At 45.1% G+C, this 17504-nt stretch overlaps 1 protein-coding gene across 1 annotated transcript; it reads left to right on the forward strand.

The window, feature by feature from the left end:
* The first annotated feature begins 914 nt into the window (after positions 1-914).
* On the forward strand, positions 915-3167 carry LOC149367951 (uncharacterized). Its single transcript, XM_089558048.1, has 2 exons — positions 915-1065; positions 2808-3167. The coding sequence occupies exon 2, from the start codon at positions 2810-2812 to the stop codon at positions 3032-3034; it is 225 nt and encodes a 74-aa protein (XP_089414174.1). The 5' UTR covers positions 915-1065; positions 2808-2809; the 3' UTR covers positions 3035-3167.
* Positions 3168-17504: the final 14337 nt, after the last annotated feature.

The following is a 17504-nucleotide window of genomic DNA, read 5'->3' on the forward strand; positions in this document are numbered from 1 at the left end:
TCGAGGAAATGCATGCGCGTAGCTGATTTTATTCAGCGTCGGTATGTACCATTAAGCCTGAGGACATCATCACCATCAGCCCATGCTGAGGGGAGGAGAGTGGTTGCTGGTGTATTTCGAAGGCGGAGGCTTCACTCTCAAGAAACCGGTATTTTCGCCTTGCTGCACCTTTACTGCTTTTCATAAAAAGCTACGGGAATAATTTCTAGAGGTAACCTTGAGAGAGAGAAACAGAGCGACATCGATTAGAGACGACAGTGAATTATCCTGGAGGATAGTACGCGGGAAAAAAAACAGGCTCAGGCTTGACATGTAAGACAGTAATCATATACACGATGGGCTGCTAAAGTAACAGGTTCTAAGGCACAGAACACGAAGATAACTGCAATGTAGATTAAATGGCGAGTTAAGATTAGGAAGTTCATTAGTACCGTGTGGCCGTGCATAGCACAGGGCAGAGATACTTGGAGGTCATTGAGACAGGCGTATGCCCAGCAGTGGAAGTTATTTTGCTGATGATGATAATGACAATACTAAGTTGTTCTGGGCGCTGGAAAGTGTGATATCACCGTTTTGCGCCAAAGGTTGAGTGTGCGCCGTAGCGTAAAAGCACCTCCGTGGAATTGGCGAAAGTGCGCAGTGACATCGCAGCTGAATCGACCATTTGTTCTGTGATGTGTTGTCGCCCCTCCCCCGAGAGCAGATTCTGCGAACAACAAAGGTGTGTGTACCTCGCGGAGTCAGCCACGTGCGGAAGGAGAGTACAAAAGGACGCAGCGATGTGTGGGGAGGGGCCAACCCCCACACTTCTTGTGAGATCGGATACCGGCGCCATTCTCTTTCCACAACAGCGGATGCACAGCCCCTCCTCCTCCGTCATGAATGGCGGCTCCGGCCCTGTAGCCCGGGGCTTTCCCGGAATCGGCGAAGGCAGCGGCCTTGAGGCGGCGCTCGCTAGAACGGCCGGACGCGGCCGACACGTGTCCAGAGCGCGGCACGTATAAAAACTCCTCGGCGGCCGCAGAACAGCACCGCACAGCGAAGAAGCCCTTCACTGACCAACAGGCAAGTGTGCAGGCAGTCCCACTGTCTCGCGGCCGCCGCGCTTTTCTGTTAGAGTCGAGTTTGCATCGGCTGCGGAAGGCATCACTCTATGGCTATCTATGTGTATCGGTTTTAACGTGTATTTTTGCTGTTGGTCGGATTTCGTGGACCCATTCGACGATATTGACGCTTTCATGATGATTCTTCCGAGTTGCTTGGCCTTGTTGCGCTTTGAACGTTCTAAGAGCTAAAAGTCATATCGTTAGGCTTTCTAGTAATTCGCTATCAGTTGCAGTAAACATTTCTATCAAGTGAACGGTTCGCATAGCCTAATTTCTTTTTCCTTTTCCGAAATCCTCTTTGCTGGTATAACGATGACCATTTCATAATACCAGTGAAGGCACCAGGCTCAAGCAAAAACAGGAACCGCAGGGCTAATCTTAACTGGTTTGATTATTCGCAGTGATATTTACAGCAGTGCGCCCGATTCTTGTGTTTTAGCTGTCCAGCCGTAATCCTGCTGCTGCCCTTATAACAGTGATAACAGCGGCATATCCAGTACATCATGATGAAAGCTGCTGTTTTACCGTACAAGTAGCTTCACGCGTGCTGTCTGCTTTGAACGTCAGAAGACTGATATTCGCAATTACAATTACAATTCCCTCTATGAAATGCCAGTTTACAACGCTTCAATACTTCGTCCTTAATAGTATCAATGTTTGTATGAAGGAGTTTATTTCTCACAAGATGATACCTAACCTGCCGCCCAAAGTGATTCAGGTATACTGCGGCGGTGTCGTCTGTTCATTTCATGGCAGAATTAGAGCAGAAGTCCCATTCGTTTTTTACTTTCGTTTGCAACTCTTGTTTTCTTTGTAGAGACTCAGTACCATCAATAGTTTATTCGAGTTTTTGGTTTCAAGGGGCTTAAGGTCCCAAAGCGACTCAGGCTATAAGGGACGCCGTAGTAAAGCGCTCCGGAAAATTCAACTACCAGGGGTTGTTTAACGTGGACTTATATCGCACAGTACACAGATCTCTAGAATTTTGCCTCCATCGAAATTCGACCGCCGCAGCCAAGATTGAACCCGCGTCTTTCGGGTCACCAGCCGAGTACCACAGCCACTGAGCCACCGCGGCGGCTATTCGGGTTTTCATCGAGCTCTATACACCAGGCATCCCGTTTATACGTGGAAACCTGATTTGCAGCTTAGAGGTATAAAGAACATTTGATCATGTTTCAAGACAATATTTTGTAGGTTAAATGACAAGACGTGGATGTTTCAATAACCTTATACCGTTTTGTTATGGTGCTTGTCAGGGTATGTGCCCCCTTTTTCGCGGTACAAGATTGTACACGTGCGACAGACGTCACTTCTGCGCACAGCATGGAGCTTACATCACTGTAAAAAAAATTTTATAACTCGTACTTTTTAGTATATACAGATATACTAAAGAAATTCTAGAACCTGGTAATGACTCCCACTAATCGCGGAGCGACATTTTTCTCCTCACAGTACTATTTAAATATAATCTCAAAAAATGTTAAACTTGAGGCTAACACCTGGTGGCCTATTTTGTATCTTTACTCCGTCAGGGTATAAAACTCGTTTTTTTCCATCGCGTTTGTCGAAGAAAAAAGGTCGTTTTATTCGGAGCGTTCCATTACCGGCGGTGCTTCTGAAAGTTCAAGAAGAGAACGACGCCTGCCCCACTTTCCTGCTCACGCGATTAACATTCCGGCCTTTTTTTTTTTAACGCAGCCATGATGAGCAACAAGTCCCTCCTGGTCGCCCTCGTGGTGCTCGCCGCCCTGTGCAGTCTGGCCGCCGCCCAGTTCGGCTACGGTGGATTTGGACGCGGCTACGGAGGAGGCTTCGGTCGCGGATACGGTGGCTACGGCGGCTTCGGCCGTGGGTACGGCGGCTACGGGCGTGGCTATGGAGGCTACGGCGGATACGGCGGATACGGACGCGGCTTCTACGGCTAAAGACCATCTCCACAACCACCTGACTTCTACAGCACGAAACTCCATACCTTCCTGCAATGCTCACAAATGTGAAAGTTGTTGCCAGCCGCATCCCTTCACCAAATAAATTAATTTGTGCTTAGCACACATTATACGTATGCGTCCTGTTTTCTGTTCGCAGCCAAAAAGACCTGCACGTGAAATTATTTATTCTTCATTACTGGCGGAATGACAGGACATTGAAACAATTATTTTGCTGTTTCAGCGCGGAGCATTTACGTAAATGGCGGATGTGCGCCGTAAAGTCCATAATAAGAAGGATCCTCCGATTTAAGATGAGCTCCTTCACTTATGACCACATGACCGCCTAGGAGTCCGCGTGAAGTGCAGAACTCTAAAACTGTTTGCCATCGAGGCTGAGAGGTGCATACGAAGATGTCTGCGCAGCTATTATGAGTGGACAACTTCGAGAACAAAACCTTCACAGAATTGAACGATTTGTTTTTTGCTGCTGGTTGAAAATCTTTTTCCTATGATTGCAGAGTATCTGCCAAATGTAAGCAAAAAAAAACCGAGGTTTTTTTCTGGCTCTATAACGGATCAGTTATGGCACCCCTGAAGCTTTAAACCTGTGTAATGTGAGAAGAACTTTTGTCGCCATGTTTCAAGGTTTTTAGTCTATGAGTGCCTAAGAGCTCCGCAATAAGGCGAGAATCCAACTCCTCTTCTAGATTACTTTTATCAAACACGCTACATACAATGCCAAAAATCGAAAACGATCTTAGAATCTTTTTCTTTAACTTTAGAGTTTCGCAACAAAACAGGAGCCTTAAGGAGGACCAGAGACCAAATTTTTGGTTGGTGTGTTCTTTGTCTCAAACACTGCGTATTGCCCCAAGAAGCGTGATACGAGCTAAGCGATTCATATATGCGTGGTAAATAATTTATTATCGCATTATTTATGCTCAGCGAATTCGGTTTCGGTTTCTGAACAAAGGGGTGCGTTATGACGCCACTCCGAGGAAGAGCAGCAACCCTGGTCACATGCGCACCAAAAGTAGTACACATCCTGTGCAGACCAGGGCCCTGCTAAATGCCGGCCGGTGCTGTTCTGCGTAGTATGTAGCTTTGCCACATTTCGCTGACACCGATGCTCGGCAGACGTCTGTGTCTGTGGCCCGAAGCTGACAGCGCGTCAGTCGGCCCATTCCTTGGTCACACTACAACGATACAATCACTGAAGCACTATTTTATTGCATGATACTGAATAAACAATTACCGATGCTTAATAATTCTTAGCTCATAAAAATAGAGAAAACGTCTTCCACAGATGGCCGCTGTGTCGTCCTCATGCCTGCGTGTTTTTGAGGGTGGCTTACCACCGCTGTGAATCATGGGAGCGGTGTTTTAGCGGCGTTGTGTTTGCAGTGCCCTCCGAACAAGCTTTGGAGGTGCATTATATGATGCAGAGCGGAACTTACGCGCGCTATTAAACTCGGAAGCGCAAGTGTGAGAACCTCTATGAAACCCATACCAACAAGATCGACAACGATCATATGCTATATATGTATTTGGGAGCTTGGATAGTCATTCGCTTCACGTCCAGTTATGTTTACATTGGTTCTCTCACACACAGCTGCATGTGTTATAAGTTACGACGCGCTAAGCGCAACCAAAGTGGACAGATTTTGTCCTGGTTGGGATATTGGAGTAGTATTTCGAAAGCACACAAAAAAATGTTAAACAGGTTCACCGCGCGTAGGGAGTGTAGAGCGCGGAAGCTCAGATGTACATTAACCAAGTGCATTGTCCCGAAACTTCTTTGTTTCGGAGTGCTTCTTTAGCGGCTTGCACATAATTTGCTATGTAAATACTTGCGCCGATCACAGGCAAACCGTAGCGAATAAACACTCAACCGGTGTTTTACACCGAAATCTGTAGTGCAGCATCAACAGTGGCATGCTTCCCTCAATGCAGATACAGCACGGCCGCTATCGACGTTTGCAAGAACCTGCAGCGGTAAAGTCGTGTCGCTGACCTAATCTCAAATAGTTCTTGCTCTTCGGAACGTCAAAGCTGAGGCGGAAAGTCTCCGCAACAGAAAGCGCTGACGAGCCAACGACCACGCCAGTCAAGCTCCAGCGGCTCAACTCCTTCGTCCTACCATGTGATTACTCATTTTAAAGCATTACTCATTTTACTCATTTCCCCTCTGAATTTGATGTCCCAACCCATTAAGCGCGTGGTTGTAATCTGGAAGTGCCAGAAGTTTTACACTCTAGCTGGTTTGCTTTAAGAATTCGTTGCAACCTGCATTACCACGCTCAGCAGGAAAAAAGTGCGGCCCAGCTGAAACGGATACACGTAGCTGGATTCTAGGAGGCTCTCCTTTACAGCCTTGGCTTCAATCTCTTGAAAGAATGTCGCCGATCGGGGTCCCCGGTGAAAATGGAAAAGAAACTAGATAGGAACGGTGACATTCCTTAAGTGCACGAAGTCAGATATCTTTTAAGGAAACAAGTGGAACAGGGTATCGTAAATCATGCGTTCGCCGCTCCGAACAAGCTGTTTCTTTTGTTTTTTTAAGCTATGCGTGGAAGTTAATCAAGATGGCTCACTGGCAGCGTGGTGTCTAAAGCGCCACTAAGAAAGATGCGCAGTTTGCGACAGGGAAGTGGTGTACAAAATTCCACGGACTTGCGGAGCGTCGTGGGCGAAGCGAGAGGATTTTGCATCAACAGAGAGAACACGCCGGTAAAAAGGATTAGGCAGCAAGCTAGGTGTGGTTGTGCCAAAATTTGGTTGGATTCCACACCTTGTGCTCCGTGTGAGGAAGTCAGTGACAAGAAAGGTTTGACTTGCCCAAGTAGCATCGACGGTTTGAGGAGGCAATAAATTGATTATCTCGGGGTCTGGCGATTGAAAAATGATAACAGGACGTCGTGCTTGCTTTTCTATGAGCTTGGTGTATAGTTGTGCGTGAATTTAAAGTGAGCATCTAAATAAATATTTCTGTTAGTCCTTGTGTTTGTCATAAAGAGCTGCACAGGCCTCATTTCGAGGCGGGTCCGGCCAAGGCCCGTTAAATTAGCGGTTTACTAATCCTGGGCCCGGTCCGCCAAGGTCTCGGCCCGGGGCCATTACACAGGCAAACTGCCCACTGAATGCAAGTGACCCATGCCACGCAAGCAATAAGAGGTCGGCGAAGGGGCTCAAATCGAAACAACGCCTGAAGAAATTGGTTCGATAGAAAGCAATACAAGAGAATATGAAGTGGGTTCACGCGTTCGTTTTCTGGAGCAATCAACTCGTGTGTCCGTGTGTTCGAAGAACCCGTCTCGACGCCATGACTCCGGAGCAGGAAATACGGTAGCCCACGAAAGTATAGCGACAACGCCCCCCTCTCCTGAAGTTAGTGATTTTGGTATTAAGGCGAAAGCCTTTAATGCCTCACCGTTGTCGACAGAAGGTTGGCAGCAGAGGTGTCACGCTCTTTCTAGTCAGACCAGAAAAAAAGTATTTGTGCACGACGGGATTCGAACCACCATCCTTCCGTTCCGCAGCCGAGCGTGCTAATGGCTACGTTACTTCCTACCAACGCATATGTAGTTCTCCTTGACTAGGACGCTTGTGAGTGTTTGCAGAAAGGCGTCGAATCAGACGGATGCCTCCCAAACGCCCTCCGGTATCTCCTGCATTTAAGATTCACAAACAGTTGTGTACTTCATTAACATCTTAACCACACATCAGTGACACAAGCAGCAACACCGCGCTAAAGGCTTTCGCCTCACCGGCCTTTAATATATATATATTAGGTTAACAAAGTGCCCCCCTGAATTTTTTCGACTGGTGCGGAGTATTCCTGCGATGGCTTCTCCCTCACATCAGATAGTAAGGAAAAGTACAACAGGCAGTGACGAAGTCAAAGTAAAAGCGCCGTGTTGGAACCCGTACTGGTTTTGTGTTCACAGTGACTTTGATAGGACAAGCCGTCCAAATTTAAATCCGAGCGTATGACGTAATAACTGCATGTAGATCGGTGTCTTCGACCCTTCCTTCCGATTCAAGGCAATGAGCGTCGTTTGGATGAACTTTGACTCCAGCAAAAGACATTTCGTGAAGTTACTGGCTTTTTGGTTCATGGGGGGTTTACCGTCTCAAAGCGACTCAGGCTATGAGGGGCGCCGTTGTGAATGGCTCAGGAAATTTCGATCACCTGGGGTTCTTTAACGTGCACTGACATCGCACAGCACACGGGCCACTAGAATTTCGCCTCCATCGAAATTCGACCGCCGCTGCCGGGATCGAACCCGCATCTTTCGGGTCAGCAGCCGAGCGCCATATCCACTGAGCCACCGCGGCGGCTAGTTAAAGGTTATATATACAGACTTCAAGCATTTCTGGGATTCCATTTATGTAACTGCAGAAGCGCGGTTACGTACGAGCGAATGCTGTAGAATATACATCAGAGTGGCTCATTTATGACTTTAAACATCTCGCAGTTTCAGCACAAGCATGTATTGAAATTTGTTTTCATTTTCAGTTGGCATTCATTACATTACAGCTTTACTTATGGCATAAACATCATGCTACAACGTCAATTGTAGAAGTATGTCATTTGCACTTTGCAAGATGTGGAGTTTTTTTTTTAGCAAGTTGTTGTCCATATCTCATTCTATGAACGACATGTGGACTAATACTCTTATCTTGCACTAACAGCTCACATAAATTTCCTTCCAATGAAATTAAAACAAACAGGCAAAGATGTCAGTAAGAGCACTGGCTAAACTCTATAGGCAGATTGTACAATAGAAATGCATCTCAAAAAAAATACAAAAACTGATTTCCTTGATGTCTCTTTATTTTGGAACATATACCTGAAGGTGCTCTCAAAAATCAGTACTTTGCAGAGGTAAATAAATGAATAACGCAACATAAGAATGCAAACACTGGAGTTCAGCATAATATTTGCTGCAAGCACAGCAGTGAGCTCAGCAGAAGAACGTGCGGCACACGGAAATCTTTTTTATTGGCCAGTGCCAACTCAGGCAGAGCACGCCCGAACCTGAGTTAGCAATGGCACTAGCAGAGTATTGCGTTTATCCGTCGTTCACGAAAGCGCGGGCCGAAAACGAGCAAGCAAAGCAGGACGGCCGGCAGACTACCCGTGATTGACGTCACTTCCGCCATTTCTTCCTTTTTTGCTATCCCCCCACCCGACACTTCCTGAAGCGACGAGGGTGTGTCGGCGGCGGGTTTTTAACACGCGATTGCAGCTCTTTTTGCGGACAGAACATAGAAAAAATCTGCACAGATGAGTTTCATGGTCCCTTCTTCCCAATCACAGCGTTTCATGCTATTTGAAAACCGTTTCAGCTTCCCTTTAAGACTAGGCTAACTTTCAGCTTTATTTAACGTAGCCCGGCGTCTTTATTAAGATTTGCACTGTTTTGCACCTTTCTTCTTCTTCCCTCACGCGTGCCAGAAGTCCCCGCTTGTCGAATAATTAATATTTATTAGCTTAATACAATTTTTAACACTTTCTCTGTCTTTCGGTAGTCCAGTAGATTTAATATTATCTGCCTAAGGTTCTTGGTCCCTGGCTGTGCGAACCTATCAATTCTTTATATTTCAATTTACCCAATACGCTGTGCGACTGCATATCTGAGAATGATTTTCTTAATTCTCCAGACTTAATTCAACAGAAGATGTAGTTTTTTGCAGGTAAGCAACCTCGTCGACAGCGCACTATATTTTGCTCACAAGGGCAGCTAGGCTTTCTCATTTTGCGCCGATGGAAGCTGTGAAAAGTCCAAAGTACTCGAACCCATCGCCCTAAAACACATAGGAATTTTTCTTGGATATGAAAGGATACCGTCCCAATTTCATCATTGGTTCTACTAAAGCCTTTCGACTGTAACGCAGTTATTAGAATTAGTTCTCAACTTTTCCCCCTGAGCCCCGCCGCGGTGGCTCAGTGGTTACGGCGCTCGGCTGCTGACCCGAAAGACGCGGGTTCGATCCCGGCCGCGGCGGCCGAATTTCGATGAAGGCGAAATTCTAGAGGCCCGTGTGCTGTGCGATGTCAGTGCACGTTAAAGAACCCCAGGTGGTCGAAATTGTCCGGAGCCCTTCACTACGGCGTCCCTCATAGCCTGAGTCGCTTTGGGACGTTAAACCCCAACAAACCAAACCATCCCCAGCACAGACAAAAACAAACCGATCTAATGTTATTAGATTTTTCGAAGGCATTCGACCGAGTTGCGCAAATAAAACTAAGAAACTAGAATCAACACTAGGTCATGGCTCTATAGTTCATTGGATTAGCAACTACTTATCAGAGAGAACACAATTTGTTGATATTAGTCATCAAGCCTCCCATATAGTAAATGTTGTGTCTAGTGTACCCCAGGGTTGCGTCTTGGCGCTTGTTCTCTTACTAATTTTCATAAATGATCTAGCGACTAATTAGAACGTTAATATACGACTGTTCCTAGGTGACTGCATAATTTATCGGGAAATTAATACAATAGAGGACAATGAAGTCCTTAAACACGCACTTGAAACTACAAGTGGTGCACCGAATGGCAGATTACACTTCACGCTACTAAATCTGCTATTATGACAGTTTCCAGGAAAAAGCATAGCTGCTATTAGCAGTACACTATAAAGGACCCACCACTTGATGCAAATGATGCACTCACTAAGCATTAGTATCCTGGCGCACTGAAAACCCATGACCTCAGGTGGAATGCTCACGTAGATGGAATCACCTCAGCAGCTCTAAAACGACTCTTTGTTATTAGACGACGCCTCAGATTAGCCCCTTTTAAAATTAGGCTATAAGCCTACCATGCATCAGTTAGATCTGCCCTCGAATATGCTAACGTTTTGGTTTCCTTACATTAATCTAGATGTAACCAAACTTCAAGCAGTTCAAAGAAAGGCAGTAAGATCCATATTTAGCAACTACAAAATAACTGATTCGCCTACTGAAATTATGATAGCAGAAGGAAACAAATAATTGCAGACTCGGGTTAAATTCGCATGGCTTAAACACATGCTTCAACTATTTAATCGACATCTAAAACCGGACCCTTGTATTTCTCTTTCCGAAGCAAGACCAACGTGTCATAAACTTGCACATGCGTTAACTGAGGATCATTTTCATACTGACTGCTTCAAATAGTCGTTTTTCCCACTAGCCAATTAGAAATTGGAACAGCCTTAGTCCGTCCATCACTAATAGGTCATCACTGAAAGAATTCACTGGAACCATGTGGCGGTATTAACTCCCGATTGCTTGTGTTGTGTTATTATACCCATGGTTATGTTGTTTTTTACTCATGTTGAAACGTTTTATTTCACCTGCGCAGTGTTACAAAAACTACATATATCACGTCAATGGCTTTGCAGTGTACGTTGGTAATATTTCTTGTTTACTTGCTTTTATGTATTGTAAAAACAGCATTATTTTTCACATTTGTTTTTTGTTTGTATAATATTACCGAGACTAGCATTATTTCATGTATTATTTTATTAATGTGATAGCTTTGTTGTATTTGCGTTGTACCATTACTTGTCGTTTTTTTCTGAACACATTTACCTGTTGAATGTACTCATTAATACTAGATCGCTTTCTTGTTTACTTAACTGTGCCCTCCGACCACAATTCCAGATGGGATTAGTACTATTTGTAAATAAATAAATAAACGACCATCCTAAATTTCTTTGATATCTTCAAACATCTGCTGCAGCTCACGCTCGAGTTCTTTGATGTTGGGTCCTGTGTTCGTCTCTACATCACCGGACATAAAGAGCCTTTTCATAACAAGTCCGGCTAAATCATACGTCAGCGAACAAAGAAACCATATCGATATAGTCACTGTTATTGAATTTGTCCGTTCTCTCCTCTTGCCGGATCTTTCATTAAAAAAAGAAACAAATGCTTAGAAGTTGCCATTGCTTTCTTATGCTTCAGATATGGCACGTCCGCCTCTCGATGCATACACATCAGATTCCTCAAGGCAAAACTTTCATTAGCAAGGGACGGCACACCGACCAATGTCGGCGGTCTCAGGAGGGCAGGTCTGGAAATGCAAGACATTAGGAGCACTTCACTGAAATGGCAAAATCTGTTAAAACAATGTGTCATAGCTGAAGATACACTTGTGACCGTGAGCACACCTTACAACACCTGTTGGAACACATGTTTTCGCTCTACACAGACTTCCAGCGAAATGGGAAAAGCAACGTCGCACAATCATTGCGTTGGCCAGCCAAGGAACTCGAAATAATTGTCTGAAAAATAATAAACATCTGAAATGACCGGAATCAAAACTCTTTGTTGTCGGCAACATGATGCGGTACAACAAGGAATTGCTGTCAATAGCCAAAACGTGGGCAATGGCGCGATTACCGCTACGCGTAGCACAGAGGCGCCAGGATCGAGAACAGAAGCACGTCATCAAATGAGAGGAGGGCTTCTGATCCCTTTTGCGATGATGCCCTTCCGCGACAATGTGTCAGTAGTTTTCGAGGCACTATGGCTACAGAAAGATGCCAATCTTTAAGTAAGTTAAAAAATGACACTGTTTTATCTGCAACTTATATTGCTGTTTTCGCCTAATATTAGATCTGCTGTGGGTAAGGGTGCAGCTCTGCAGCATATGTTGCACAGGTAAATATTATAGAAGTCATTATGCTCACAGAAACGTAGTATGCTAGTGAGCAGGATGCGATTAAGGAACAAAATTACTGCACGCATTCAGTAAACCGCGCAGACAAGCGTGGAGGTGTGTGTATTTTAGTGACTAAAGAGTGGAGTGCGATCTAATGTCAAAATTTTCTTCAGTAACCCCGGACAGTGAAGCTGTTTGATAACTGGTTAATTGGGAAACCGGCACTGGAAGTAGTCAGGCTGATAATTATGATGATAGTGATGTTGAGTACGGTAGATGCTGCCCGTTATCGCCCTCCTGATTTATGTGCTGAGCATTTTCTTACTTTTTAGAGTGCTTTTCGAACTTCATAAGCATGATTAGGGTGATACGGTTTAAGGAGGAGGTGAATAGCATAAGCCAGGTTGCTTACGATGTGTCAGCAAAAATTTTTTCTCTCATTTCTTCAAATGGATGCACAAACGCCACTGGCAAACCAACGAGAGTCACTTCCACTACGCAATGTTTAATTCGCAATTTTGTACCAAATTTCGATAGTTACGGGTTCCTTTGTACTGTTTCTCGCGACGAGATTACTGGCCATTTTCTAAACTTATTCGCAGTGAAAGCTAGTGTGACCAATGCACTGCAATGCCCTCGTATGCTTCAGTGCATTACTGGCAGAAGCCTTGAGGCTTCCAAAGAAGCTATTGCCGAAGTGAATTGGTGTGATGATGTTAATTTTGACGCTGCATAAATGGCATACAATTCACTTTTTGAAATAGTTATCTACATTTACAAAAGGCATTTTCCAAGTAAGAAATATAATAGGCTATTAGAGTACGCAAAGAATGTATTACGTTCCAATTCCTGTGGAAAATTTAAACAGATAAGATGTTTATAACTTTCCTGGAAACACGTGAGCCAGTGAGCAAAAGATTTTGCAAACTTTAGAACTTAGTGAAAAAAACTGTAAAATTTATTACCGGAGGCAAGGAATCGCCATTGTTATGCCGCGTGTGCATCTCGTTTTGGGAATTTGAGCTAGAGGTAAGAAAAAGTAAAGATACTGAAAATGTGCAAGAGCTATTATTCTTCACAAGCTGAGGTGGTCATTGACAGTAAAACTTTGGTGGGAAAAGATATTAAGGAATCTTTTATTTCTTTTTGTAAAGCGAAACTCGTAATGTAATCCATCCATGCAATGCTCAGAAGATCCTCATAATCCACAATCCTTGTCCATAAAGCCGAGCACAGTCGACAGCAGTAACAACGAATTTAATGGTCGCGCGAATTGCGTGCGTTGCATCCGAGGTTGGTAGTAAGTGGACTTCCCACGCTGGAGCCAAAGATGCACACGGTGGCAGTCTGTTCGCGCTTGTTCAAACTAGACCCAATCACGGCGCTTTCCAAGCACTCCAGCACAGTCACATGCTCCTCTACGATGACGCTGTTGGCAACAAACTGCTTTCGGTACGAGGTATAAGCGTCCATGGAAGATGGTGATAGGTACGATTGCTCTTCACCGTCTTCATCGAATTTCTGGCCGTGGGAGAGTGGTCGCACTTCGCGTACTATTATTTTCGGCAGTGTATTGCTCTCTGACGTCGGCTTCATAATCGTCACCAATAGCGACTTCCTAGGCGAAATCAGTTCAGGCGAGGTACGCATCGACGACGCGTTGCTGCAAATGCACGTGCGCCTAATAGTGTGGATGTTCGGCAGCGTGCTCCATCGTTCTTGAGCGCATTATTTCTGCCTTACGAAGAATTCCTGATGCATTTCGCAGTAATTTCCAGCCACGCGACCTTATCATTCCAAGGCGTGGGTAGACAGATCACTACTGGGACATGGGCACCTAGCCAGCCAATTTCTGTTAGTACGCACTGTGACGCGTCGCCAATAGGACCCCTTGGGCGCGTGTGTTATGCCCTTGTCAAGTTGCTGGCCTTGCTCGTCACGTTTGGTGGCGAAGAGCATGGTCACCGCAGTCAGAGAAGGCAGCACATGGTGCCCCGCATGATTCTGGAGCACTAGCGGGACTTTCGTGTATTTATGAGATAGCACTAAATGCGTCACTGTAGTCAGAATGAAGCCTTATCCAAACAAATACGGAACGGGTAGGAGATGCGCGCGCAAGCTGATTGGAGGAGACGGAGAAGGTCACGTGCGGCGGCGCACGCTAGGAAGACGGTCTCAAGACACCCTCACCGGGCCGGTTGCTATATGAAGCGGATTGCTTTTTGGCTTGCTTCGACCATGCTTTGCTCTCGTTTCACGCGCACATTGCGCCACCATGAAACAGCTTTGTAGGTGTAGCGGGCACCACGATTATGTGATGTAGTCAAAAACACGAGCAAAACGCAGCTATACAAGGTGAAATGATATTACTCAGAAAAGTGCGAGGAGGATGGGAGTGCCGGAGAAAACAGGGAAGGTTTGGTTTGGTTTATGGGGAAGCGACAGACTGCGATGCTGCCAGGAGATAAAACTGACGCGTTGAGCCAAGGTCACTGCGCGCCTTTGTGTCGCACACAGACGGCGGCGAGCAGCGGCTCTGTCTGGTCTTGCACTGCGTCGCCGCCAGCGATGGATATAACGACATAGCCGCCCCCTCCCCCTCCGGCTAGTGAAGGAGTACGGCGAAAAGCGCCATCCTGAGTGATACAAAGGATCATTCGTTTATTGTAGCAGTGGGAGAGGTCGGAGAGCGCTACGAAGAGGCCGCAGCGGAGACAGGAGAAGTGGTGTAGTCGGGAGCTTCGGTGTGCAGCGGGTGACTGCGGTGCTGCCAGGAAAGAATAGTGAAAAGAACTGTTGGATACCGAACGCGGCTTCTATTTAAGAACCCCGCCAAGCATGGTTACGAGTGACTAAAAGACATGTATATATCTAGTCTTTTGTGAACAGGTCTATTGTCCAAAGTGCTTACTGTTTGTCAAATTACTTCACTGATCACAAAACAGTGTTTGTACTTTTCAAATTTGAGCATTGCCAACCACAGTTCGACATGAAAAAGTGCCGTGTATATTGTGTGGTCTTGAGTCTTTGTCTACATATTATAAGATATTTTAAGATAATACACTGTAAGATAACACGTTGACCAAAATTTCTAAACAGAGTTTGTTATAGCCGGACAGGTCTTCAGTGGGCCGGAAAAGTACTATCGCACGCAACGCACTTCCAAACAGGTTTAAATTTTCAATAATTTGTTTCTTCATGTCATGGTCGCGTTCAAGAAGTCACTCGGCGAACAAATCGCCTGTCATCCCCATACTGCCTGTACACTTAAGCCTTGTGGCACTCTCCTACAAAAAAGCCGCCGCGGTGGCTGAGTGGCTATGGTGCTCGGCTGCTGTCCCGAAAGACGCGGGTTCGATCCCGGCCGCGGCGGTTGAATTTCTTTGGAGGAGAAATTCGAGGCCCGTGTACTGTGCGATGTCAGTGCACGTTAAAGAACCCCAGGTAGTCGAAATTTCCGGAGCCCTCCACTACGGCGTCTCTCATAGCCTTAGTCGCTTTGGGACGTTAAACCCCATAAACCAACCAACCAACTCTCCTACAAAAAAACAAGTCGGACATCATCCAGGCCCTTGTGTCCTGCCTGCAGCGTACGAGAACGCACTTTACAAAACCCTGTGCTTTGCGAGTCTGCTCGATTGCAAACGGCGGCCGCTGAGAGCTGCCTTCCACGCCAGTGCACAGATGGACAGTAACGCGAAGCTTCCTGCACTTTCCAACACCACCATTTGTCGCCTTTGAAGGCAAGCGTTTTTGTCTGCCGCGATCAGGGAGAAACTTTCCTCAGCAGCCTAACCGCCCGGGGTTTTATCTTCCCCGCTGGTGGCGTCTTTCTGTAAAAAGTAGGGTTGTCATGGTCGCATGGAGGTGTTCGTCGATCTCCGCCGCTGCGAAAGACGTCGGTTTCCGACTGCTTGGCTGTCTTAACAGCGTCTGCTCATTCTCTGTAACGGAGTTGTGCGATTACAGCTGTTCGTTGTAGCTGAAACGCCGTGCAAATGTTCTAATGCATATTTTGATGGCAGAAGCACCCACGTTCGTAATGAGCGAGCGTTCGTTATAACTTCAGTCGTTATTAGTGGGCTCGACTATTCTTTTGCATTTAAGTATACTCAGTTTCCATGGCTATGAAAAATAGATTATCATGTCATGTCGATGTCGTTCAGATAAGACCTCTGAAGTCTGTGAACGATATTTTCGCCCCTGTTCTGACTTATATAGTATATATAACGTGTGCCTTCTGGCCGTTGGGTTTTTTCGGTGCATCCAAGCAGCTAATTTTACTGTTCTCTTTATTAAAAAAGGCTTCAAGAAACGCTTATACAGGTAATGACCAGTGTCCCTTTTGCCAGTATTCTCGAAAGGACTAGGAAAGGAAATTCTTAAACGAATGTCTACTTCCTGCGAAGCTCAGAAGCTAATCTGTGGTGCTCAATTCTGTTTCACCAAGAACAAATCCCCGGAGCTAGCATTGCTACATCTAAAAGAATATATTGAACGAAGCTTAGAAAATGGAGAAGTCGTACTGGCTTTATTTATTGATTTTACGCGGGCTTTTTAGTGCATTTAGCACAGCCGGCTTTTGAATGTAGTAGAAAAGTGTGATTTCCAGGGCCCATTCACTCATTACTTACCTCATGTTTTTCATGCCGCACAGAGTACGCTGCTGTAAAAATACGTCCAATCTTCAGTTAAACACGCGGTTGCCTGTGTCCTGCAAGGTAGCATCTTGTGACCTCTTTTTATGAAGTTGTGTATTACTTAGTACTCTATACTGACGGTGTGACACTGGTGTTCTCCTCTGGTTCAACGTAAAGAGTAGCCTACCAAGAAGTTGATGAATTGAAGGCACTTCGTCGTGGTCTGTCAATAAGCATTTAACAACAAATGCCAATAACTCAAAAGAATTCTTATATCGAGCACGAAATTAAGACGAAGTGTTTGCACATCGTGTCCAGCTAGGCAGCGAAAGGTTATAAATTGTCGAAACTACTATGGTATTGGTTGTTCATTCTAATTATCACATGAGTTGAGACAATAATGCTAATGCTGTGCATGAGTAGACAACGGAAAGCAAAAGAGGGGCTCGTTATGACATATATGACAAACATGACAGAAACCAACAGTCACGGAAACCAAGGAGCATAAGGGATGTTTTTTTATTAATGCGAAAGCTTTTACATGAGTGGCGTGTACAGATCCTGTTGGCAGAGCTTGTCATTGCCCATCTGCCCACGATCTGTCCTTCGCCCATTATATGAAAAATTAATAGAATAGATGATTAAATAATTATGTAATTAGGAGCAACTGAAATTAAGTCAATAAAATGAACAAAAATGCACAACTGATTGTGTCTGCGAAGTTATGATTAGCTAAATTAGCCGATTACTTCACACAATAATTGGTAATGTAATGATCTCAATGAAATAGTTCACTAATAAATTTATAAAACAAAATTACCACGCCCTTTCCAATGTAATTTATGGCAAAATAAAATAAGCTATACATTATCTGCATCAAGTTGAGCGAGCTGCCTAGATGCGCTAAAAAGTTGTCAGTGTTGCATGAAACACTTATACCAAAAGTGTTTTCTGCGATGTACTACAACTATCAAGCTTCTGCCACCTTACACCAAACCTGTATCTACCTGATTATCAAACAGCAATGTTTAATCCAATACTGCCGCTTTTTTTTTGAAATTTGCCGCTGGCACACTGCACCTTAGCCGCTTCATACCGAATTGGGCATTATTCAGAGCACACTGAAGAGCGATTTTTTTTTACTTGTCTCTCACACGGCCCTGAGGTTCC

The sequence above is a fragment of the Amblyomma mixtum genome, chromosome 1 (assembly GCF_055824585.1).
Source record: "Amblyomma mixtum isolate Tamu chromosome 1, ASM5582458v1, whole genome shotgun sequence".
Taxonomy (NCBI): Eukaryota; Metazoa; Arthropoda; class Arachnida; order Ixodida; family Ixodidae; genus Amblyomma; species Amblyomma mixtum.

Bases quoted from the DNA above. Each gene is read 5' to 3' on its own strand.
- LOC149367951 (XM_089558048.1), top strand. From the start codon at position 2,810: ATGATGAGCAACAAGTCCCTCCTGGTCGCCCTCGTGGTGCTCGCCGCC.